Genomic DNA, 24,854 nt, shown 5'->3' with positions numbered 1-24,854 from the left:
TGCAATTCCTTCTGTAAATAGTTAAAATTCAGTAGAGGCAAGAAACATCTAACAGAATTCTAAGTAGCATTCATTATAAAAAAAAAAAAAAATGAATTTAGTGAGAAATCAATATAATGACCATCTAAAAGGCTGTCCTAGTGGCTGGTATAATTGAAACCTGCCAGTGAATGATTAGGATGGAGAAAGTGAACACGCTGGCATTTAACTTCAGAAGTGTTATTTCAGAGAAAGTAAGGGACTAATTAGAATGGCCTGGAAGTTAGCATTACAAGCTTGTAAAGTCCTGGTAGTCTGCACATAAATCCAGCTCTCCCTTATCTCCCAGTGTGTGCCATACAGGGGCATAAAGAACTAGGGATAGAGGAGGGAGAAGTGAATCTTAAAATAGTGAAGCAGTTTGGTCAGTAGTGAATTATCTTCCTTCCTGAGTTTGGGAAGAGTGAACAACTTTAGAACTACCCTTAAAAACACCCACACACCCACCCCAACTTTAAAGCAATTCTGCCTCTTCTCTGCATTAATTTTCCTGAGTGGTGAATTGTGAGTAGTGGTATGACCTAATAAACTGTTACCTCAGAACTGGCTGGAGCAGGACTATATTGCGGAACATTACACTGTTCAGGGTCTAGCCTGCCAGTTAATGCTGCTAATCACCAAGATAAGGGCAGTAAGTACATCGCTGTGCATGTGACTTTGTTGTGTCAATAGAATTAAACTGATAAAGTCTAAGATAAAGTATTTTATTGTATCTCTTTTAGTACCTTTCTGCAAGGAGGAAAAAAAAACAACTTTGAATGTGGAATGAACCTATGTCAGAAATTAAGTTCTTAGCACTGGAGAATTTAAGTTGTTTTTAAGTTGTATATAATCTGGAAATTAGTAGAGGGGTTAAACGTGATGGAGTCAAATTTGATGAGCATTCAGGCTATTCCTGAAATATACTTCAGGTAGATTCTGTTAAAATAATGTGTGCAGACACCATTTTGCTGTGGAAATCGAACAGCATTTGGGAAAGTAGTTTTAGCAACGATTTCTCACAAGAAGTAGTAGCTATAGCTAGGTGACAATGTAGATGCCTCCTCTGGACATGTGCTCAGAACAGGGGATTGAGCATAAAGAAACATTAGGTTGAATAAGGAATGGGAGGGTAAGTACTTGGTATGTGCTTATGTTACTCCTGCCTCTGAGGTGCCATTACAGGTAATTCCTGATGTGATGGCCTCATTATTGAAAAATTTCAATCAAAAATAAAAATCCTGTAATAAGAATGTAAGTGCAATTTTAAGTTTGGTTTAGGCAAAATTTAGATACAGAGCAAAACACATTCTGATATAACAATTTCACTGGAAAAGTGAGAGGTTTGCATCCTCTGTATTAGAAACTACCAAAAGTGAACTTGTTCTGGGCTGTGGGCTTGTTCTAGTCTGTTTCAATTGTAGCACTATAACAGACATTAAAGGTGGAAGGTACAGCTCAGACCCTAAGCCACTCAAGCAGCCAGAGGAGATAAATATTGCGTATGTGAAGGCTTCAGTTAGAGGGGGCGCTAGGAGCAAAAGTAGGTGCAACGGTTACACTGAAGATTAAGATGAAGGGAGAGATAGGGGAGAGCAATGGCATCTTGATGGTAACATCCAAGCAGAAAGTAACTGGCACTGTCGGGACTAGGAAAAGCATCACCTTAGCTGAAGATTAACCTCTATCTAAGGTCTGGGCTTTTCTTTCTTCTCCCCCTCCCTCAAATTCCCATTGTTTACTATCAGATCTTAAAAGGCACACTGCTTTCACCTGACTCATGCTTTCAGAGTACTTTGGTAGCAGACACACCAGAAGCCTCACAGATACTGTTTAGCTGGCAGACCTTAAGCCTCTTCCCTACCAGAGGGGAGCAAGCTCTAATCCTACTGAATAGATTGTGTGGCAGAGGTCTCCTCTTGCTTCTGTTTTTCCTTTTTTTAAATTTTTTTTTTTACATTTTCATAGGATGGGAAATGCTGTAGAACAGCTGGGAATAAATCCCTCTTTAGTCTGGTAAACGCAGAGGTAGCCAAAAGGAATCTCGTAATTTAGATATATCTACATTAAAGGCCTTTTATAAAGGCTTAGAATTTTGTCCTTTAACTAGAGTGGTATTATCATACTATTACTATTTCACAAACCTTACAACTGCACTTTGATCAAGTATTAGAGTAGTCAGCCATGCAATGAGGAAAGGCTTCAGAGGATAGCTGGAGAGGGAAAAATTACAAACAGTCTTGTTTTGTTTGGTTGGAATAAATTTATTTCATCTGTCTGTAAACAAGGTGTTTTTAATAGTTATGGCATTTTTTGAAATGCATATTAAATCAGATGAGTTAGACTGTATCCCAGATGTAACAAAGTGCAGGGAAAGAAATGGACAAATCAGCAACAAGAATTTGTTTAAATCTGTACATTATCCACAAGGCCCAACAATAGAAGCAAATACTAGAATGTCCCTAAAGTAGTGCCATTCAAAAGAAACCCTTGTAGTCAGTTAAAATCCATCTCACAATAGCAACAGTTCATTTTTTTTAAACAATAGTATGGCACAGAATACATATTAAAAAATTCATCACAAGACAGCCAAGTCAGTTATTCCAACCAATACCATCTCCCATTTATTCTTTTGTATACAGAGTTCTGCAGTTCTCTTTAAATGGACATACAAGTTAGTACCGTGCCTGAACTGAGAGTTTGGTTACAGACATTTCAAATGACTAGTGCACAAGGCAGTTCACTCCATGATTTCTGCAGCAAGGGTGTGACAGGCCGAATGAAGAATTTAGGTTTGAAATGGCATCATTTTGACAGGTTAGCTTTCAAACTACCAACCTTCATCTGAATAATGGCTTCAGAGCAGCAGAACTCTTTAACCAGTAACTAATCTGGCAGAAAGACTGGAGTCAGTCAGCACTCCCAGAATAGCTGAAGGTGGCAGTTTTCCACAATGATATTGTAGTTTAATTTAAAAAAAAAAAAACAAAAAAAAAAAACAAAGAACAACCCAAGCTGCAAATTAAAATTGGTCCTATGAAAAACTGAAACCAGACACACTCCAGATGGTTATGTTGGGATATCTAATGTCCATAATGGCAGCCTTTTACAATTTAACTACAGAACAGGAGCTGGCAAAAAAAAAAAAGTGCCTGAGCTATTGCAAAGATGGAATGTCCCTGGGGATTCATTTGGGATGGTGGTTGTAAGGTCATGGGAGGAAGTGCATCTGTACCCTTTGATAGTTTTGCGATTGCACTTATTAAGCAGTACAAGCTTCATACATCATGAAGAAAAAGTGAGACTTAAACCTACAGTGAAGTGCAACAACAAAACTAATTTAACATTAATAGCTTTTGAGTGGCAAATTGGTTAAACAAACCAGGCACTATAAAAATAGGTGTAAGCAAACATACGTGGATTAAAAAAAACAACAACAAAAAAAAAAAAACACAACAAAAACACAAGAGGGGAAAGGGACAGAAATAAAGATATGCATGCACTTTTTCCTCCCAACCATGCTCTATGAAAGGAAGACTAGTGAGCTGTGTAATTGCTCAAAGTGCTGAAGAGGCATCAATCAAATTAGATTGTACAATCGGCACCTTGTTTAGTATTTAAGTTGTTTTAGTTGTCAATATACACTAATTGCTAAGACAAAGCAAAGCCTACACTTGGCATATTCCCCTCCCAATAGTTTTTCAAGGTATCATGCATATCATCTTTGTGGTGCAGTAATGGTGCCAAATACGGGACTTGGTTACACACAGTGGTTAACATACAAATGAACAAAGGGTAACTGGAATTATGACATTAGAAAATGGGTAAATAAAAAACACAAACTACCATCTACAGTCTGGTAGCACTGAACACAACTGGATGGTGATGAAGACAGTTGCTAGCTGGATGGGGAGAGGCTGCTTAGACGTCAGACCTCCTCAGGTATAAAGCCAGTTCATATGCTTTCTTGTTGAGTGTCCCTCCATGGACACCTTCCTTTCCCATGACTATAACCAATGCTGGAGTACACAAGGAAACAAAACAGAAATGAACAGAATTAAAGAAAAAAAAATAACACCTTTCCCCACCAACAAAGGGATACAAAGGAGACACAGGTTCATACCCCATCACCCTGCATTGCTAATAAAGTTTCCAGAATGTAAGGTTTAAAGCTCACCGCCAGGAAAGTTTAATAGCAATCTTCCCCTAGTACTTAACAGTCTGCCTAGCAACTAGAACCCAGAGTCTCTCAAGTATTTTGCCATTGAGTATGCCTTCTTATTCAATCCGCCTCCATGGACCCCTTCTTTGCCCATTACAAAGACCAAGACTGAAAGAGAAAAGAAAAAAGTTTTTAAAAGTGTGTGTTAGACAAGGAAATAATGCAAGTTTTAGGCAGCGCAATAAACACACTCAAATTCAAGATCTAGTACTTTGGTATTAAGCTAGTTTTACAGAAATCTTGTAAAAAATACAGATGTAGACAGGGCTGGGAGAAGGCACAGGTTATTCTTCAGGTAAGCCATGAATTCATTGCTTAAAAAAAAAAAAAAAAATAAGAAATGCCACCAACTTCCTCAAAAAAGAACTGTAGTGCCTATCTACCATCTGCTATCGCCCAGCCAGGAAACCCTGGCTACATGTTAAAAAACAAGGGGGAGAAAAAGCGGTGTCAGGGACAAAAGTAGGTGTACACGTAGAAGAACTGTGATGCTGAGGAGCACAAAAGGTAATAGTCATGTCTGCAGTGGACACTGCCAGTCAGTCTAAGAACCAGAATAACTCTTATTGCTAGCAAAAAAATCCATAGGGTCAGACCTGGACTAAGACTTATCATGCAATAATACGACTATAAAGCACGCTTCACGTTTTGCGTAAGACAAAGATTTTAATGCTGACTCCAACTAATCTCAAAACTCTGGTGATGAAGTGTCCCAGCTGTCTTGCCAACAAGAACATGGTAAGGCTCTTCAGCAGTACACACTATCTGCAAGTTGCCAGCAGATGTCACTAGCAGGTACACAGACACGCTAAGGACTGTTCTCTCAGAAGCCCAATTGTTTCCCAAGTTAGGCACAGTGTAATTGGAAATACTGCAGTCAGCCTACCTACAGGTGATTGTACATCTCCATAGCAATTTGCTCAGAAAAGGCTTAAGACAGACAGTTCTCACTAGCATTTCATAATTTGCAGCAGAGTCAGAACTCTGCTTGTTTTATTTAAGTGCTGCAAACACTTGCCACCTGGCTTTAACTTACAGACAAATTTTGCCTTTTTTTAAAAAAACTTTATACGCAGAAGTCCAGTAATCATGAATTTATTCTACAGCCAGATAAGCTAGGTATTCTGAACACAATGCATACTGCTTGTAGCCAGTATTTTGAGGCTTTTTTTTTTTTTTTTAAACATTCGAGCATAATGCCTTCTCAGTAGCATGTTTTGCTGGAATATAAGTGAGGAGCACAAGGAGTAGACAAACTAGCATAAAGCAAGTTTCTCCCTGATACCAAATTGGACAGGCATTTTTTCCCCAAAGACAGACTTCAGAGAGCTCAATAGTAAGTGCAAGAAGAGTTAGTGTAGAACTTGTTAAAAGGCAAGTGGAAGTAGCTCATACAAGAAATTCACTTCTGTGCAGAATAAACTTTCAGTTGAGACATTTTCAATGTAAAAGCTTATTTCACTATAAATCGTTAATGTATCCCTATGGTATTCTACTGTAAACTTCAGTTGCTGGAGTAAATTTGCCAACTATCTTGCTATAACCAGGTCCTTCTTGCCTGAGATCTCGTCAACCGTTTCACAGCCTAGCACCCAACCGTGATCACACATGGGGGAACCAGGACAAGTGTTTAATCATAGGCAAAAATCTAGTTAATCAGCCAGACCACCGCCACCCACCCTGATTAGTTAACCATTAAATACAACATTTTGGACTTAGTAACCAGAGCCTATGCCCATACTGTTAACTGAATGATCTACGAGTGAATTAATTCCCGCTTACCTCGGCCAGCTCTGCCTACAGCAACGTTGTATGTCGGCTCACCACCTTGACTCTTTGTCCTGATGTCCATTGTGCAGTCACCATCAACATACAGGCTATCTCTGATCACAGAGCACTTCTTTGCACCAAGGGTCAGACCGTTGGTGAAGAAACCCTCTCGGTCTTTTCCTACAATCATATCTATTTCTACTGGCTGTCAAAGAAAAAAGTCCAGAGTTAGCGCTACTTTATCTTATCGCCCAATCTCTATTTCAAAAGCGTCCTGTCCCTGGCCGAGAGGAGTAGACAGAAAGCTTCCCCTCGTTCCCACCAGGAAGTACTCCAGCACACACTGCTTTGTTATCAGGAGTATGCATTGCGCTGCTTTGCTGCCCCTGGAAGCGGTGGAACTGCTGTCCCGAAACCCTTCACGGCCATGGTGCTGGGTACCAAGGCGTCGTTAGCGGAAGCACCGGCCGGCTGAACTTACGAAGTGCCAAACGCCTTTCGGTGCCCGCAGGAGCCGGGTCCGACACCGAGCACGGCGCAGGCGAGCCGGCCGGCCCTCCGCCCCTCGCGGCCGGGCCGGGTGCCGGCCTCCGGCGCCTGCCCTCGCCGAGCGGCTGCCGCGGCCCCTGCCGGGCGGGGCACGGCCCCGCAGCGGGGGCAGCCGCGGCACGGCCCGGGAGGGGGGCGCCGCGGGGGCCGGGCCCCGGCCGCGACACGAGGCGGCGGCCGCCGCAAAGTGCAGAGTCACGGCAGGCCCGGCCCAGCCGCCCCGCGCCGCGCTCGGCCCCGGCCCCGACACCGACACCGGGCCCGGCGCGGAGCGGCAGGCGAGGGGAGGGGAGGGGGCCGCGGTGCCGCAGGGCCCGCCCCGCGCGGCGCCTCCGCACGGGCAGCGGGAGCCGGGCCCGGGCCCGGGCGGCAGCGGGGGGAGGACGGGCAGGGCTGGGGGAGGGGAGGGAGGGAGGAATCAATGGCAGTGCGCCATCTTGGCGATGGAAAACATGGAGCCAGCGGCGAGGTGGGCATTCACGAACGCCGCCTACGCCGCGCACGTAAGCCTCGCCGCAGCGCCGGGCCCAGGCGCAGCCAGCCCTACGCAAGCCCCGCCGCGCGCGGCCTCTCCCGCCGCGCCGCCGCCTCCCGCGGCCCCCGCGCGCCGGCACCGGCCCCCGCCCCCGCGCCCAGGCCCGGCCTTCCACCCCCGGCCTTCCACCCCCGCGGCCGCGGGCGGACGGAGACAAAAAGGCGGCGCCGCGCCGCGGCCCCCCCCGGCCCGCCTCAGCGGCTCTGCGGCGCGGGCCTGCCGCCGCCCCCCCCCGCCTCCCCCCCCCCCCACACACACCCCGGGGCGGCCGCCGATCCCCCCCCCCCCCCGCCCCCCGCAAGGTGCCCCCGTCCCCGGGCCCGCCCGCGGGCGCCCCATCGCCCGGCGCCGCCGCCGCCCTCACCGTGATGCTCTGGAAGATGCCGCCGGCCGTGGCTGCCCAGACGTACTTGGCGTCGCAGTACCCCACAATGGCGGCCTCCTGGCAGCAGCCATCGCACATCAGGTTGTCCACGTAGCTCTGCCAGCCGGCCATCTTCGGCGCCGGGCGGAGGCGGGAGCGAGCGGGGCGGCGGCGGGCAGCGAGCGGCGCGGCGCGGGCCGGGCGGCTGAGGCGAGGCGAGGCGAGGCGCGGCGCTCCCTCTCCTCTCCCTCCTCCTCGGCGAGCGGAGCCGAGCGCTGCAGCGAGCGGCGCGGCGCGGCCCAGCCCAGCCCAGCCCAGCCCAGCCCAGCCTCCCTCCTCCTCCTCCTCCTCCCCCTCCCCTCCCCTCCGCGCTGCCGGCGCCGGGGGGCGGGGGCAGGAGGGGCCCGGCCCGGCCCCGCCCCCTCCCCCGGCGGGGCTGCGGCGGGGCTGGGGGGGTGCCGGCACCCCGGGGGCGGCCGAGCGCGGTGCCCCCGGCCCGGCCCGGCCCGGCCCTGCGAGCGGTGCAGCCCCGGTTCCGCCGCCCGCTGCCCCTTGCCGGCGCTCCGAGCTGGGGAGCCGCGAAGGCTGCGCCGGCGCCCCGCGCCCCGCCTCGGCACGCGCGGTCGCTGCCGGGGTGAGTGCCCGGGGCGGCCCCGGGGCTCCGCGCGGTGCCCGCTCGGAGCCTGCCCGGGGAGCGCGGGGGCTCCGCGGGCCGGGCCCTGCCCTGCCCTGCCGGCCGGAGCGCCGTGCTCCCGGCGCCTCGCCTCAGCAGCTGGCAGCGTCCTCCGGGAGAGCGCCGCCGCCCCGTGCCGCCGCCCCGTGCCGCCGCTGGCTGCGCGTCCCGCCCGGGGGGGAGAGGGGGTTCTGTGTCGGAGCGTTTGTGCTGTGCGAAGGCGGCGGGCTCCCCATCGTAAGTACTAGCGCGGCGTATTTTATTCCTGCGTGACTGTGTAGGTGGCAGTTTGGAGTTGTGTTCCTCCCTCCAGGTTCCACCGAGTTCCTGTAGAAATAATGTATTTTCCAGCTTTGTTTACGAGAGGCCCAGATTTATCGCCAGCATTGGCGTTTGGCTGCTCAGGAGGCTGCCCCGCTGGAGGCTGCAGCGGCGTCCTCCGAACGGGCGTGCTGGGGCGGCTCCTGGGTCGTGGAGGGTCGGGTGGCACCTCCCTGCCGAGCGGGGCGGCCTTGCCTTCCTTGGGCTCCATTAGGATTCCTGGGAGGCTGTTGAACTATGAAGTGGCCTTCCACGCCATTTGCTTTGAAGCTTTAATTCAGGAAGTTGGAGCTCATACCTGAATTTCCCAAGGCATAGAATACAGCGATTGAATCTGTCGTTTCCTGTGGCTATATCTCCCAGTAAGAATATTCACCAGCTTTTTACAGTCAGCATACCAACAACATACTTGAGGGTGTTCTTAGTCCTTTTAAAACCTAATTCAGTTGTCATGAGATTGACTGTTGTTTAGATACTAATAGAGTTTGCTTAGATTACTAGATACTTTTAAAAAGAGCTTATGTTGCATCTTTTAGCTTAATTCCATAAATATTTCCTCTATTTTATTTTCACAGTGCCTTTGCCCCTCTGAATTTGGACCACACCAGAACTTTGCTTTATACTTTTCCTGCCATCCATGGGTACCAAAAATGTTTTCATGGCCTTGCATGTGCTAGCAATTTATAGACTGTAAATTTGCTTTTGGCTTTTTAAATAGCTAAAACTTTCTGTGACGTTTGGATGGATCTCATCATCCTCCCTCCTGATTCTTTTCATGGGAGGGAGAGAAAGAGAGAAAGTTTTCTTCTGTTGCTGTTGAGGGCCACTTCTCATTTTTCGTGCTCCCTTCTAGGAGGTTAGGAGGTCCCAGTTCAACTTTGTTACCTGCATAGATAGAACGCATCATTCTTAAACGAGCAAGAGGCTGATTTTTTTTTTTTTTTCCTGGAGTTGGACCAAAATGTGTTTGGTTTTGTGAATATGTTTTGGATTTTTTGTTGCTTTTTGCAAACTCCAGTAAGGATTCCAGACTGTTTCACTTTAACAAGTTGGTTTTATAAATATAGAGGCAGACATCGTATCATCCCGAACCCAGAAGCAGGCCTTGGCAATTCCTGGGCTGCCTGTTTGCTAGTGTCATTATCCTTTGATTAATGAGAGGTGGGTTTTGCATGGATGGCAGGCTGGTTGGTACTAGCTTGGAGGTGGTTTTCAGATAACACCTGTGAGTTTCCAGGGCTTTACCAAAAAGCTCTACTGGCCTCTGGCCTGGAGTTGAGTCACCTTCTTGCATGTACTCTCCAACATACTTGGTCATTCTTTCTGCCTGAGGACCAAGAACTCCAGCTTCAGAGCCCTCACAGCCCAGTGTCCAGTCCTGTTTCATGGTAAGTAGAGATCAAATGGCCAATGCCAGCTAGGAGCTGGACTTACTCTGTAGGGAAATGCAGCTGCTTCAGTGCCCATCTTTTGTGTCTCTAGCTGACGGGTGGAAATTCAACCTCTGCTGTTTCGTCCACCAACAGCAAAAGCCACTGTTTTTATCTGAGGGCAGTATGGTTGACGAGGAAGAAAATTTCTTTAACAGCCTCATCAAAGTCCTTGTTCCCCGCAGCATGGTGTGTTGTGCCCTCCACGGCGAGTTGCAGAGGGAGGTCTAGTCACATTTTAATAATATGTGCATAAGATAGGTGATCAGCAGTATGACTGCTACTTCAAACAGATGTTAGCAATACAGAAAATTACTGTAAAAAGTTGTCTGCCTTTAATGATGTACATTGGAAATAATGGCACCACAGTCTGGGATCACCTGAATATAAATGAATGGATTAAATTTGCCAGATATGTGGTAGCTCAGCTTTTACTCATCTTATTTGTGAAGTAACTCTAGCAGCAATAGATTTAGAAAGTGAAGATTGAATCAGCTTACCATTACTTAATATTATGAAACTACAAGGTAGTTTGTAAAATTTACAGTTTCAACAATCACCAGAACTTTTGCTAAAAATCATAATCATATAATTCTCGTTTCACTAAGAGTTGCCTCAGTTGGTTGTATTGTATGTTAGCTTATGTAGTCATTATGGTGCTGTTTTTATTGACGCTACTGCAAGAGCACATTTGAGTCTGTTGGGTTTAAGAAAATGAGGATGTGCTCTATGTGTTAAAGACTAAGCGAGAGGATTTCCAGTTCTATTCTTTGTTACAAGCATAATTTGAATCTTTGACATTGTTCATTGTTAAATGAAGAATATAGATGTATTAAAAATATCATTAAAATTGGTAGATGTGGATTGTTTTAACATCAGTATCTGTATGTATGAAGTGGTGCCATTTGACCATAAGCTATATAGTTAGGATGAATAGTAGCTAAATTGTGATTTTCTGTGCACTTGTCTCTTTTTGCATTCAACCTGGTAGTTCTGCTTTCTGGAAGGTATTTGCACACTGCTGCCACGTTTTTTTTATGCAGCTTGTAACAGTTACTAGTCTTCAATTCAGAACTTCGTCTAAAATTTATATTGGACCACATCAAAGAAAAATAATCATTTGAAATAGTTTGAAAATATAGACTGTATTTAACTAGAACATATGATTTATAACTTTGTGAGAAACTTTACTTTTATATCAGTAATGTAAAAGTTGAAAATGACCAAAAATCTGAAGCAGTGTGTATATTTTGTGAGTAAAATAACGTGCAGTGTTCTATCATGCTTTGTAACTACCAGAATTGCTGCTGTGCTCAAAATGGTTGGAGAGCTAAAGGTAAGACTTCTTGTGATATCCCTCATTCTTCCAGTTTTTCACCAAATTGACCCACCTGGAGAAAACATTAAACATCACTTATTTATGGACAGGAAGAATAAGTGGCCAGTAAAAGCAAGATTGTCTTCTGTGTGAAAATTAAACCTTACAGAGCTAACAGAAAAATATCCAAAATATAGTTTTGCTTGTTTTTTGTTGTTTTTATTTTCATTTTTAATACAGAATCTACTAAGATACAGAATTTTCAAATGAAAAGTTATTTTCAAAGTGATTGTCTTACTGCTGTTAATTGAAAACTTAGCATTCTGGGGGAAAAGAATCACGGCTACAATCAGTCTACCTGAAATCATGGAAAGAAGATTCCACACCATGAATTTCCAGTGGCTTGACAGCAGCATTTCATGTAGGACCTGTGAGCTAGAGTTCATTCAGCGTTAACAGTTACAAGATTAGCTTGTGGTACTGCTCTTGTTACTTCCTCTCTAGACCATATTGTGTTTCCTGTGGCAATCTTTGTTTTCACCACAAGTGCTTTCGGAAGTACAGAGGGTAAAACTGATTTAAAAGTGTTATGAGTTAGCAGATTCAGTTCTGTTGATTAAAAGCCAGGCAGCGAGAAGTATTCTGCCTCGTGACCTTGTGGTGATAACCAGAGAGCAGTGTGCAGAGTGCTTCCCCAGCTAATTAAGTAACATGGCTAAAAAACAAGGAAGCCACCAAAGGCTGGGATGAGTGTTAACTGAAATAAATGGTAGAAAGTTAATATTAATGAGCTGAAAACTTGAAGCTAACTTTGAGAAAATAGGGTGTTACAAAATGCAACGAAGGTTACATTAAGAGTACAATGCAAAGTTTTATTGCGTAGCTACACCTGCGCTTAAAGTCATATCAAATGCTAGCATAGTTCTACTTGCACTAAAAAGAGCCCTGTGTAACAGCACTTGAAACCATCCAGAAAGATCTGCAAAAAGAAAAAAAAAAAAAAAAAAATCTGGCATCTCCTGCACCATTTGGGAAAGATGGTTTAACTCTCTGTACAGATGTTGGTTTCTTTTTTGTAGACCAGGCTTGCCCGATACAGCTTTACCATGTAGGTACCTCAGCAAAACCTTTGTCTTGCTAAGGATTAATTCATTAGGTAAGAAGTTGAGAAGAATTTCTCTCCTTTGTCGTTTACTCAGCCATCAAATTAAAAAATAACAAAGCTAACATGTAACTTCTAAATCAAATGCAGGCTTAGGGGTGCTTGCAATGTCAGATGATAGGGGTATGAGATTGCTTCTATTTAAGTTGCTTCCAGAAACAGTGGCTTTAAATCTGAGGACAATTCTTTGTGGGCCAGATTTATAGGCTGTCTAGTCAGGGAACTAAAAAGTATGTCCAGAATCATGAAACTTTGCACAGCTTTTGGATTTTTAAGATAAGTTTGTGATCTTGTCAGCAGCCAACAAACAAAAATCCTTAATACTATAATGTCTTTTGTATGTAAATTCTAACTTGGGTGCGTGAAATTTTGAAATCTAGTCAGTTTATAGGTAGCTTGACGCAGGTGAGGGAGAGCGGGAGCATGTTCCGCTGAAGCTATTTTATTTTATTTTATTTTATTTTATTTTATTTTATTTTATTTTATTTTATTTTATTTTATCCAAGTTCATTGGTGACTCATTTCATGCCTTTGTTAACTGATCTTTTTGGTGGGTGAAAGGTTGTGTAGAAGTGATCTGAAGAACGCAAACTAAAACTAAGAAATGCGGTAGGGAGCTGGAAAAGTACGAAGTAAGAGAGAAAACAGAAAATTAGAAAATGGAACATAGTAAGCATGGGTTCTAAAGACAGTTGTTTTTTCATTGTTTGGGGTTCAACAAGAGTATCTAACTTATTACTGCATGAAGTCCGTGCCTCCACTCTTTGTGCAGAGCACTGACTGTGCTGAGAAATGATGTTAGATGAGAAAGAACAGCATTTAAGTCTTCCCAGGCTTCATCTGTTTGTTTGTTTCCCTGTCAAAGTTAAATGGAAGATAATTCTGCCTTTTTAACAAATCTGCATTTTTGCACTGTGTTAGCAGGCATTAAGGAAAAAAAAAAAAAAACAACACACTTTTCCTAATGCAGCATTACACTGAGGGTGCACTGCAGTAATGCCAGGACTCTTTCATGCTTAAAATGATCCAAACGTCAGCAGCAGCTTCCTGGCAAACCATGTATTTGTCACAATCTGGCTCCAGTTTTTGGCTGTCTGTGCAAGGTCATGTTCCAGTTACTGAACTGACAAAACTTTGTTTTTCTAGCTCACAATTTCTTTATATGATTGGTTTTGCACTGCTTTCTGCTGCTTTTTCAGTCTACTGCATTGCAAACTAGGAAATGTGAAGGTTTTTTTCAGTACATTATTTCCTTCATTGAGCTTTTTTTCAGTAAAAGTATCTGTAAATATGTTTATCTGGGTGATATTTCCTTTTATGATCATAAATAATTTTTCTGTTGATGCTTGATATTTGTTAAAAGTGCAAAGGGTTTCTGGATCACAGATGCATACATTTGTTTATCATATGTAATGTCTACCCAAAACATTCACTGTCTACAAAAGCACTTAATAATTATTCTTTAGTACAGAAAGCAATATTTTTCCCAGATAAATTATATAGTTACAACCTTACACTGCTCTGTAAAATTACAAATATATATTATTTTTGGAATAAACCAGAAACTACTAAATGCTTTTTTCCTGCAATTCTTTTTTTAACTGAGTACCCAAATTTCTCTAGCCAGAAAGTACTTCATTTTAGCTATGAATAGCAGTCAAACTGCCTGCTGTCTGTTCACCAAAGTAGAGCCAGTCTATGTATATTTAATATTTAGAATCTTTCTGTATTAATTTATCATATGAAGTAATATTTCGTTTCAGCACCCAGAGAATTATTTCTGCCATAGATGTTGTGGTTTTCTCTCAATTACGTCAATGCAAATAAATACTGCATTTTTGAGAAACAAAGTATATGAACGTTATTCTGTTCAAATTTGTCTACCTAGTCACCAAAGAAGATCAAGGAAAAGCTTTAAAATACATGAATTATGTGCTTAGAAAAGGTGTACTTCTTATGAAAATCTAATGTTGCTGACCTGTAGGGCATCATATCTGGTGTGGATGAAAGAAAACATTAAAAACAAAAATGAGAGGAACAGGGAAAAGTATAATCGAGTAAAGGGGAAAGTAACCTAAGAATTCTCAATTTTTTTTCTATTTTCGTTCATAAAATTTTCCCTTTTTTGTTTTTATACCTCACTGAAGCTAAGGAAACAGTACTACATCTCAATCAAACAGCTATTAAGATAAGTAAACATGTTGAAAATGCTAAGTTGAAGAAATTCTACAAAGGGTAATGAAAACTTAGAGTGGGAGAGTGAAGCAGGCCCATTTCAATATTGCAGTTAACTGACATCTGTTTAGACCTGGTTAATGGCTTAAGAAAGTCAGGCTTAAATTTGTGTGCCATTTTTGTGTATGGATTTTGCTTTCCACCTGCTCCCCTCCAACTCCCTGGTTTTAAACCAGTATACGTTTTCCACGTGGTAAGTGTAAATTGAGTCGGAATCTTGGCTTATGTGCTGTTTTGAAGTGGGCACTGTTTTTTTATTACCAATGTTTACAGCAGCTGGGAGCGGACCTTTTTAATAGCGTTACGGGTGGTAGGAAGAATCCAGTCATCTGCTATGTGATTCTTGTTGCACTCTTGTCCATCTTCCTGGAGTCCTCATACAGAAATTCAGCTTGCACAAAGTCATTGGATCACATTTAGATAGGAGCAATTGTGGAACACTCTGCTCTTGGTCATGCACATTTCGAACAGTGCATGCTGAGGTTATGTGGAAATGTACATGGGAAAGATGCATCTAACACAACTTGTCTGTACTCACAGTTAAGGTAAATGTGAAATGGCAAAGGGTACTTTTTAAAGATTTGTAACTCAGGTGTGTTACATTTCTCTAGAAGAGTGAAAAGATTCCTCCTCTTTCAGTTTTCTTTGAAACTCAAATGTAAAATGCAGAATGAGGACCACTTTTCTTAAACAAAAATACATGACTTTGATATACCAAAAATTCATATATATATATCATAATCAACAATCCATCATATTATTGCTTTGGTTGTTAACAATCTGAGTTACCATCCTGTTACCATGTCCTGCTGGACAAACCCATGTTTTAACTATTAGTTTAGAATAGTGTGCATAACACAGCTGTAACACAACGCGGTTTTGGTTGCAGAGTTACTAACAGGTACAGTTTTAGCACTTTGTATTGCAAAAAAAATGTGGAAAAACATTGGACGAGAACATTACCACCAGCTAGATTTTTTTTTTCATTTTCTTTCAATAAAGACACTTTCTCATGGCGTCATCAGAGGATGTCTTTTGAGAAAATAATGGTAAATGCTGGCTAGTAGTCAAGCCATGTATAAAACCATTAGGGCCCAAGTTTTTCAAAACCATTAATAACCTATTTGTAGATATGGCTTAGTTGGATGAATTGGAATATGTGCTCTTTGGAAGCAAATGGAACTGCTTTACTAAAATAGGACAGCTTGGAGGCAGCATGTAGACAAATGCATGTTTTTTTCTCAAGATCTACTGTTGGTGTAGAAGTTGAGACAGTCATCAGTCAAATGATGTCTGCAGCAGCGGAAATAGCAGTTCCTCAAATGCCAGCTTATACACTTTTCCATCGTATCCTTTTATAATGTATTTCTATTGGGCACAGTTTTTTCTCGTTCTTCTTCACATATTTGTCTCTAGTTCCAACTTTTTTTTTTTTTTTTTTTTTTTTTAATAGAAGTAGTTAGTGGTGAAAAATTACATTTCACTCTCCATGCTTAAAGCATTGTAACTGCTTGGTAGTAGTTTCTGATATTTATTAGTTTGAGAGAATAATAATTTTTTATCAAATATCATTAAGGACTAATCAGAAAATGTGTGGCTTTGTGGAAAAAATGTTTTTAATTTAAATGAGTAAATATTTTGTGTATATGTATTTGCTATTTTAGAAACTATATCCTGTAACAGGAAATAGAAATGCCACAAAAGGATTTGCAATTTTAACCACAGTATAAACATGATCGCCTTACAGCATGCAGAATGGTAAATTGAGTTTAACAAAGATTAATCGAACCATTCTGCTAACTTTGCTGAAGTTCCTTTGTTTCTTTCTTTCTTCTTCCCTTCCCTCCTGTCAATTCTCCTACTCCCTTTCCCTGTGCTTTATCTTTCTTTTAACTGTGGACTGTTGTTTTTTTTGTGGTTTTTTTTTTTTTTTTAGCTTTAATTGGGAATTCTCTCTCTTTTTTTTTTTCTTTTTTTTTTTTTTTTGCCATTTTATACATACTATTAAATACCACTACAGTAAATTCCAGAATTAAAACAAAGATTTTATTTGTGAACTGCTTTGCTGAAAGAAAGGAGAAAGTAACCAGGAGATAGATCCAAAAAACAGAATATAGGCACTTGTTCCAAAGTTTCTGTCCTGATGCCAGCTTTGTTTCTGGCCTGCCTTTGGGTGGCGAAGCCTGCGAGGGCACACGGTGCAGGTGTCAGGCCCTGTGGGATGAAGTCGCCTCTGCAGCTGGGCTGAGCCTTTGCTGTGTAGCAGTTTGGAAGCACTTGGCAAGGGATAGGAAGTCCAGGAGTGGGATCTGTTTTTCTGAGCAGTTTCAAACGCGGATTTTCCCCTTCTCTTGAGAGCACCCTAGCTCCAGGCAGTGGGCTTCAGGGAGGAGTGCTCTGTGTTCCCTCCCTGCCTGCACCCGCTGCGTTCATCGGATCAGGAGAAGGTCAGTAGTGCAGAATATTATCATAATAATCATACATTGCTGCCACGGAGAGAACTGCCTGAGTGGAAGCTTGGTTCCACAGACTGGGATGTGCGCATTTGGAGAATGTTGTCTATACTAGTCTAGCTAGTATCTTCTTTTCTGTTTGGTACAAGACACAGCATCTTTAAAATTAAGCCCTTATACAATGTAAGAGTAATTCCAAGTGACTTCCCTTTGTGTGTTTGAGCCGTTAGGCTTGCAGCTTCTTGATAGTTTGGGAAGCATGTTTGCTATTTTTTGACTGCAAGTCGTTCAGTAATTTCCAGGACCCTGGCACTAGATGGAGCTTTAATCTACTTGCACTTCCAGGTCTTAAGTTTAGCTGCAAGTTAAAAAGATGGAAGAATAAATGAAGATATGTATGCCTGCTGTTAAATTTACAGTGCCCTTTTTTTCCATTTGTTAGTAGAGTGGTGTAAATGATAAAATATCACAGCATAACTTCCTCTATCCAGTAGGTGATTTATAATCATGTTTACTAGCACACTTTAATGTACTCTCAAGCTCATGGGAGAAGCTGCTATAAAATAGATGTACTGAAAATGTGCTGTATATTTAAGCTAATAATTAGGCTGTTCTGAGTAAAGGTAATGCCATTTTCTGAATGAAATCTCTGTTTATATATCAGGATGGGGTGGGGGTGACCAAGCCGTCTGTTTGCTGTGCTCATTCAATAATGCATTTGCATTTTTACTTCGTGCTACTAAAGCCAACAATTTAGAATCATCTGTTATCAGTCACTTCATTTTTTTTCTCCATGTGTTACCCTTGAAAATATTGAACAAATAAAAACAAATAAAAAACAGCTTTGAAACTGTAGTGTTTAATACTTTTTATTTAGCAAGCATCATGTCTCACAGGCTGCACAGTCCATACCAGAAATTTAACACTGTCTCTGCCTTCTGCAGAAATAAAGGGAAGTACATGTAGATTTTTTGTTCATTTCCAATGTTCATATCACCAAAAGACTAGTTCAGTCTAAACCATTTTCCAGACAGCAAAGTATCAAATATGTAATCAGTTGCCATTCAGTGCTCCTCTGCTCTTTTTTTAAACGATTTAGTAAAGTAAACCGGGAGATAAATACTTGGAAAAAATCCCAAAGCATACTTGGAATGCTGGATATGATAAACAAGGTTGCGTGTTTCAGCATCTCACTGCCATCTCCTCCTCAAGGTCTAATCTCTCAGTATACTTCACCTTTTATCAGCAGAGCTGAGGGACTCCATGCATACCACAGGATGAAAAATCTTTGTGGAAAACTACATAAATGCAGTATTGTCAGAGAGATGCTTTTGCTCATATTCAGAGATTTCTACTACAGTACAAAACCGCTAAATTATATAATATGGATATATTATATAAGGAAGAGGGCATGCTATATTGTGGACAAGTGTTTGCATGTGGCAATCTGTTCACAGTATTGGCTGTTCTGAAGAGGGAAGTATCTCAAGCAGTGTTCAGAAAACACCTGTTTAAGAAAGTAATTTTAAAGGGGTGTTTAGTAGCTGACCTGGGAAAATTTGGATAGTTACTTGTGACTAGATATTTATGTGTATTCAAAGTCATAATTTCCAAGGAAATCAATGGAAGTTTGATGCTTGAATATCTTTTAAAACTGTTTTTGTGAGGTTGTCACCAGTTGTTTTTCAACTGTAAAATGTCATTAGTACTGGTTTCAAAGGAAGAAGTTTGCCACTTTTTGAAGACAGAAGCAAGGGATATACTGGTATATCTGATTCCTCAGTTGCATTTGGAGAGCAGTGAGAAGTCATAATCCTTGGTGACATCACTGATACAGGGCATAAAAAAGTTAAATGTCATCATTTCTTTACATTTTCTTTTCATTTTACAAATTGTTAGGAAGATTATTAAGGATAAGAACATGCAGGAACAATCTCTGTTACAAACCTAGCAGTTCCTCTGCTGTATGTGGACACCATTACATTGATTGAGTAGATGCTGCTGGCAAGCAGTCTGTTGGCTCCGCTAGGATAATATAAAAAGCTTACCTACAGAAGTAAGCATCATAAAATCTTCACAATACGTGAACTGACTTTTTAATTTCTTTTTAAGAAGTTCTTTAACTCCTTGTCCCGTATAGCAATTAATGTGCCTGGACAACTCTTCCTCTTCCCTTGCAAGTGGAAAAGAAGATGCATACTCTACATTTTTAAAGAGGGATATAGGATTTACCCACAAAGCTTCCTCTGACCTAAAGATGGGGTAAAATTTCCTATTTGTAAATGGGGATGATAGGTTTTAGATCAATGTAAATGTTTACTTAAATAAATGGAAGCCCTGGTGTTTGGATAACATCTTGACAAGTAAATAGGTTCTGGCAATGCAGAATAAAAGAACCTCTGGAAACTAAGGGCTGATTAGTTCATTAGTACATATAGAATGTATACGTTATATGTATATACACACACAGGAAGACTATACGTAGGTCTATGTTGTCCAGTGCTTTGTTGTTCTACATTTAATTGATGCCCCAGGTATGGTTTATGCCATTGCTTTAAGAAATTCTTTACAGTTTTTATAGAACTTTCTTAAGAAAATTTACTTCATACTCGTTCTTTTCCTTCCTTAGATGAATTTCATTGGACCATCCTCCTCAAGATGATTTGTTGGGGGGATTAATATTTGCATGGAGGAAGATATATATCTGCATTTAGGGTAGTAGAACAGGTGTTAAAGTAAGATCATAACATTGAATAGAAGGGTACAGAGTAGTCGTTTTAAGTGAGGGTAAGAGCTTGCAGAAGGGAAGAGCTGTCTGAAATATCCCAGGTACTGATTCACTGTTCCTGAGAGTGTCTGACCATTACAAAATCCCTTAGCATCATTCCAGCATTTTCATTAGCACTTCATTGCTTTCACTGGCAGAATGATCAAGGCTTTAACACTTTCTCTGCTTCCTGAAGATTTGTTTCAAGATCGGTTGTTTCCTCAGAACTTTTACAGAGGGGAGGATATCCTGTTCCTTGATCCTTCTGTCCTGTTCTGGAACCATTCTGTGGTGTCGGAGTACATCAGAAACCTGCAGGAGGAAGAAAAAGGGTTGTGTTGTGTTTACTCTTCTGCAGCTGCACTGCTGTTTTGCCATGACACTGCACAGTTACAAGTCCGCTTTCCCAGTTCTTACTATTATCATTTCTGTCATTTCAGAAGGCCCTCATTTTTTGTTTCATTCTGCTTTTAGCTGTTCAAATAAATTTGTATTTGAAAATATATTTGTATGAACACCGGTGTATCCAAATACATTGAGTTTAACATAAGAATGATCTGAGAGCTGCTCCAGCTAATTATATTTAATGTGGTATTTCATAAAGTAAGATTTTTAGGTGCTTTTTTTCTTGTATATTATTCAGCATCATGGAGATAAAAGTTCCCTTAAACTGAGAAGAATCTCATAACATGATGTTTTAACTTGATTTAATTTACTGGCAGATAAAAAATAGCTATTATTTCAAGTCCTGATTGACATACCATAATATATTGCTACTAACATTTTGTTCCTTATTTCTTGTTTGATTCTTTTCCAGTAGATTAAAGAGCTTTTTAATCTCCAGTGTTTTCTTCCATTGAAGCTATATACACATAATAACCAAGTTGTTACTTTATCTTCATCTTAGTAAGGTATAGACAGAACTGCTTGTGCCTATTGCTGTTAGTCATTTTCCCCTTACTGGGACTGCCGTTGCAGCTCTTGTTTGTGTGTCTGACTTTTTTAGTGTCCACTTCAAATGTAGACACACAAAGCTGTAGTCACAGTTCCAGCATTCTTTGTGCCAATGCCATATGCAAAACTAAAATCACTGCCTTGTTCCTTATTAATAATTTGCATTTGCTGAAGCACAACCAGTTACTGGAGAGTCACAGGTCCACCTGAGACTTCACACAGGCAGATCCATTGTGCTTGGAAGAACTAGGTTATGCTATTTCTTTATCTCATGCAGGAGACTAAATCTACAGTTATGGCTATGTGAAATGTAAAACTGATTGGGAAAGGAATCCATATTTTTCTGTAGCATGCTGGGGAATATATTCCTGTGTAATTAATGAGGTTCTCTTTGGGATGGTACACTTTAAAGACTACTACATCAACAAAATGCATTTGAATGTGCAGTATTATAAATTCACACTGGCCCCAGAGGGAAATTAACGTAAATCACTTAACTATTCAAAATGATCCTCCTAACTTGCAGTGGTCAGGCTAATGAAATCAAGCAAGGAAGTAGCAAACCTGCTCTTACCTCTGTTGATGGAAACCCAAAGTAATACTACAGCCATGAATGGAATGAGTTTGGAGCAGTATGTATTAGCATACTCTGTGAGGGAAGCATTGCTTTCCTAGTTAATTATTACAATAATTAAAATAATTAGAACTAAGATAGCATTAGTTAATTATTATTAGAAAAAATAGAACTAATTAATTATTAGAATTTGATTCTTGTAATATTTTATTTACCTTCTGTAGCAGATGCTATTTGAGTTGGATTCATCAGGACAAGGCACTCTACAAATACTATTACAAAAAAATTGTACTGAATTCTTTCCATTCATTGTGTCATCAGTATGGCAGGATGACAGCACTGAAAATGACAAGTAGAAAAGGCAAAAAGGTATGTTCTTTAGCCACTTGCGGCGTGAATCTGATCATGTCCTTTGCCTTGTTATGATACATCGCATGATCTCTGAATGATCCCAGATTCAACAGAACTAGGTCCACAGTAACTGTGGCAACCCAAACCAAAGAAAGTTAAGCATAAGCTTATGACTGAAAGCTTAGGTCCCCTCTCTTTGAGTATTAATGTCTGTTGTTGTTTGTTTTGTGTTTTTTTTTTTTTTCCCTAGATAAGCTATGTTAATTGGCTGATGAAAAAAGACTAAACAACTATTCATTGATTATGACAATGATTTAATGTTTGTATTTTACTCAGGTTTAAACTCAGTAACAGACAAAAACCAGAAGTTGGTAACTGAAATGATGACACCAATAACAAACACTGTCATTAAAGCATTGAATATTTTTTGTTGCTTCACTACAAAATCTGTCCTTGAATTTTGATTTTCTTATAGGCCTGTCTTTTCAGAGATTGCTTTGACAGTAGGAATGGATGAATAGGGTGCAACTGGGAGTCCTCAGCAAGGTATGCAGTTGTTTGCACATCAAGGAGCAGAGAGATTGTGTTTAAAGCAGATAAAGCAAGAACATTAAAGGGATAAATATAGAGATGCAGCCTTGTCTGAGTTAGGCAGCTAGTAAGCAGGAATGCTGGAGCTTAAGTTTCTGAGGTGGCTGGACCCTTTTGGAAAGCTGCTGTGAGAAAGAGCACTTGCCAGAGCAGGAATTGAATGTAAAAGCAATCGTAGTCCTCTAGCCTTTGAGTGTTCTGTAGCAGCTGATTTATCTCTGTGTCTTTGCACATCACATTGTTAATTTCCAGAATAGCTGGCATGAAACAGTCTGCCTGAAATATGGAAAGCCCTGTCTTGTGTATAACTCCCAATCTGACCATTTATACCAAGCCAGTTATGAAGAGCTGGAAAAAGTCACATCATCAAAGCTTTCTCAGTTTAATAGAAGAGTGCAGCTGCTTTTAATGGTTTCCTGGTCAAAGTAGGTGTGTTCAGCCAGCATACAGCATGGTGAGACTGTAGTAGGTATCTCAGCAGATCTCATACCGTTTTGTTCTTTTTTTTTTTTTTTTTTTTTTTTTTTTTTTTTGAGATTTCTTGAGTTGGCTCCTCAAGGCTTTTCTGGTGCCACTTGCTGTTATGTGACATGACTGCCTTTGCCTTCTCTACATAGTGCATAGTACTAGTTTTGGGGCAAAGACACAGGAGGGTGGCAGACTTTTTATCCTTCAAAGCCACTTTGTAAAAATGGCTAGAGATTATTGATTTACTTTTGCCTTTTTTTTTTTTTTTCTTTTTGGTGGTATCAAAATAAACCCATTTAAATAATTATAACATCTTCTCCATATTTCTGTTAGATTTTTTTTTCCCCACAGACCACAAGGCAAATTTATCTCCCTGCTATTGCAATTTATTCCAAATACAATAGAGCATCTGAGCCTTGTGTTGAGCCTAATGCTGCACAGGTGTGTTTCCATCTAGAACAAGTGTATGTTGCTATGATTACCTTATCTTGACTGTTGGTTTTGTTTCTTGTTGAAAGTAAAAAATAGGAATTCAAGGAGGACAATTATACAGCTTTACACTAAAGTGGCTTCTTCTAAAGGAGCAGAAGGTTGTGTTGGGCAAGCATAATTCAGGATGCTGACATAATTCAGTACTGGCACCTAGCACTATGCAGGCCCTTGCTACACAGAAGATCCTTTGTCCTTCCATGTGTTAATGAGGTATTCCTTTCCACTTTCAGCTCTGATAATGGCAAATATAACACTTGCTATAGAATATGACCTAGCTGAGGAAGCAGTTGTTTTATTTGTTTCTTGAAGGCTAATGTGGTGCTACTGCTAAATCTTTACAGCTCTGTCATGGTAATGCCAAAAAAAAAAAAAAGCGAACCAACCATAAAACTTGCTTTTTCTGGTCAGCCCCTGACAAATATGTAGGACTCTGTTCAGTTCTTTCTATTGAATAATTTCAGTGTAAGGTCCTTGTAAAGCATGGTATAAAAAGGATTCAGTCCAAACCTTTTGCCTGTTAGTAAAGAACCAGTTCTAGGCTTTAGATCTTCCTTTCTTATTTAATACATTTAAGTTCCTTTTGCAAGCTCTGTCCAAAGAACATTCGGTTAATTACTCAAGGCATCTTGTTACTTGGAGCCACTGCTTGTAAGGGAAGTGAAACTGCTGCTTTTGAAAAAGAGCAGGCAGTTCTTTGTGATGTTTTTTGTTTCCCCTTTTAAGGCCCAGCTGAGCACTGCTTGTTCCTTTCTCATTGCAGGGAAACCCTTGCTGTGTCTGATTCTCTCAGGGCTCTGGTGTGAGGAGCAATAACTGAAGTCAGGTGTGCCTGGCAGCAGAGCAGCATTAGAGAAGTGCCTCAGCTGCTGCCCCGCTGCATCCTTGCTGAGGGGAGCTGGGCTGGATTCTGGCATTAATGTGTGGCCAGGCTTTTCCACACAGGAGCAGAGCTGGACGTGGCTGAGGAGGGGGTGCCTGCTCCCATGGGATGTTGTGCACTTGTCTCTTGCAAAGTGGGTCACTGATGATCTCAGGTAAGTGCTGCAAACCAGTGTTGTTTCAGATCTGCTTTTCAGCATAGCTGCAAGCTGATAATGGACAGCATTCTGCTTTTGGCAGAGCCTGGCTGCTCCTGAAAGGGTTGGTGTGTAGCTTCCTTGTATCCCCTTCGTTCCAGCCTATGTGAACAGTAGCTGAAGTCATGGCTTTGCTGAAGGGTCCTCGCTGAGGGGACTCCTATGCCCGTTCCTTGGAAGTGCTCAGAAGGGGTGTGCTGGGGGAAAACATAGGTAGAAAGGACTGAGTGCAGAGATGTTGTGGGCAGAAACCCCGTAGTCTGCCCTTCTCTTAGCCCTGTTGCTGCTCTCCAGCTACACACCAGGAACTTCTGTGCCACAAAGTTCTGTAACATCTCTGCAGCCTCTGTTACCACCTGGCAATGGACATGGAGAGCTTGCCTACAGCCTAAGGGTGCTAGTCTCCCCATTGCTCTCCAGCCCCCTTCTGCCCCATGCTGGACACAGCAAGGTGCTCACATCCCAATGCTGCCATGGCCCAGAGACATATGCACACGAGCAGCCAACCTGCCAGGCTTACAGCCCTGAGCT

The 24,854-nt window shown here is 41.8% G+C and overlaps 1 protein-coding gene and 1 long non-coding RNA gene across 3 annotated transcripts in view; one reads left to right on the top strand and one right to left on the bottom strand.

Moving 5' to 3' along the window:
* Positions 1-2,261: 2,261 nt before the first annotated feature.
* PFN2 (profilin 2) lies at positions 2,262-7,653 on the bottom strand. Of its 2 annotated transcripts, none has more exons than XM_032193360.1 (3): positions 7,459-7,653; positions 6,023-6,215; positions 2,262-4,037 (listed from the first exon to the last, which is right to left on the bottom strand). In XM_032193360.1, the coding sequence occupies exons 1-3, from the start codon at positions 7,588-7,590 to the stop codon at positions 3,940-3,942; spliced, it is 423 nt and encodes a 140-aa protein (XP_032049251.1). In that variant the 5' UTR covers positions 7,591-7,653; the 3' UTR covers positions 2,262-3,939. The 2 variants fall into 2 exon arrangements, with proteins under 2 accessions (XP_032049251.1, XP_032049252.1); XM_032193361.1 differs by lacking the exon at positions 2,262-4,037 and adding an exon at positions 4,154-4,348 and having other exon boundaries at positions 7,459-7,648.
* Positions 7,654-8,275: 622 nt separating this feature from the next.
* LOC116492302 overlaps positions 8,276-24,854 on the top strand; it is a 65,902-nt gene continuing 49,323 nt past the window's right edge. Inside the window, exons 1-2 of the long non-coding RNA XR_004253592.1 lie at positions 8,276-8,368; positions 9,028-9,840. This is a non-coding gene — a long non-coding RNA (uncharacterized LOC116492302). The remainder of the gene's footprint in view (positions 8,369-9,027; positions 9,841-24,854) is intronic.

Source organism: Aythya fuligula, chromosome 9 (genome assembly GCF_009819795.1).
Source record: "Aythya fuligula isolate bAytFul2 chromosome 9, bAytFul2.pri, whole genome shotgun sequence".
In the NCBI taxonomy this organism is placed as follows: Eukaryota; Metazoa; Chordata; class Aves; order Anseriformes; family Anatidae; genus Aythya; species Aythya fuligula.
Note: the sequence above shows the minus strand (reverse complement) of the source record. Positions and strands in the feature narration are given on the sequence as shown.

What these genes read in the sequence shown, in the direction of transcription:
- PFN2 (XM_032193360.1), bottom strand. Translation starts at nt 7,590, where the DNA reads ATGGCCGGCTGGCAGAGCTACGTGGACAACCTGATGTGCGATGGCTGC. An exon ending in GCATCTTCCAGAGCATCACG is followed by an intron (nt 6,216 to 7,458) that starts GTGAGGGCGGCG and finishes TTTCTTTGACAG; the next exon opens with CCAGTAGAAATAGATATGAT. An exon ending in TGTAGGCAGAGCTGGCCGAG is followed by an intron (nt 4,038 to 6,022) that starts GTAAGCGGGAAT and finishes TGTGTACTCCAG; the next exon opens with CATTGGTTATAGTCATGGGA.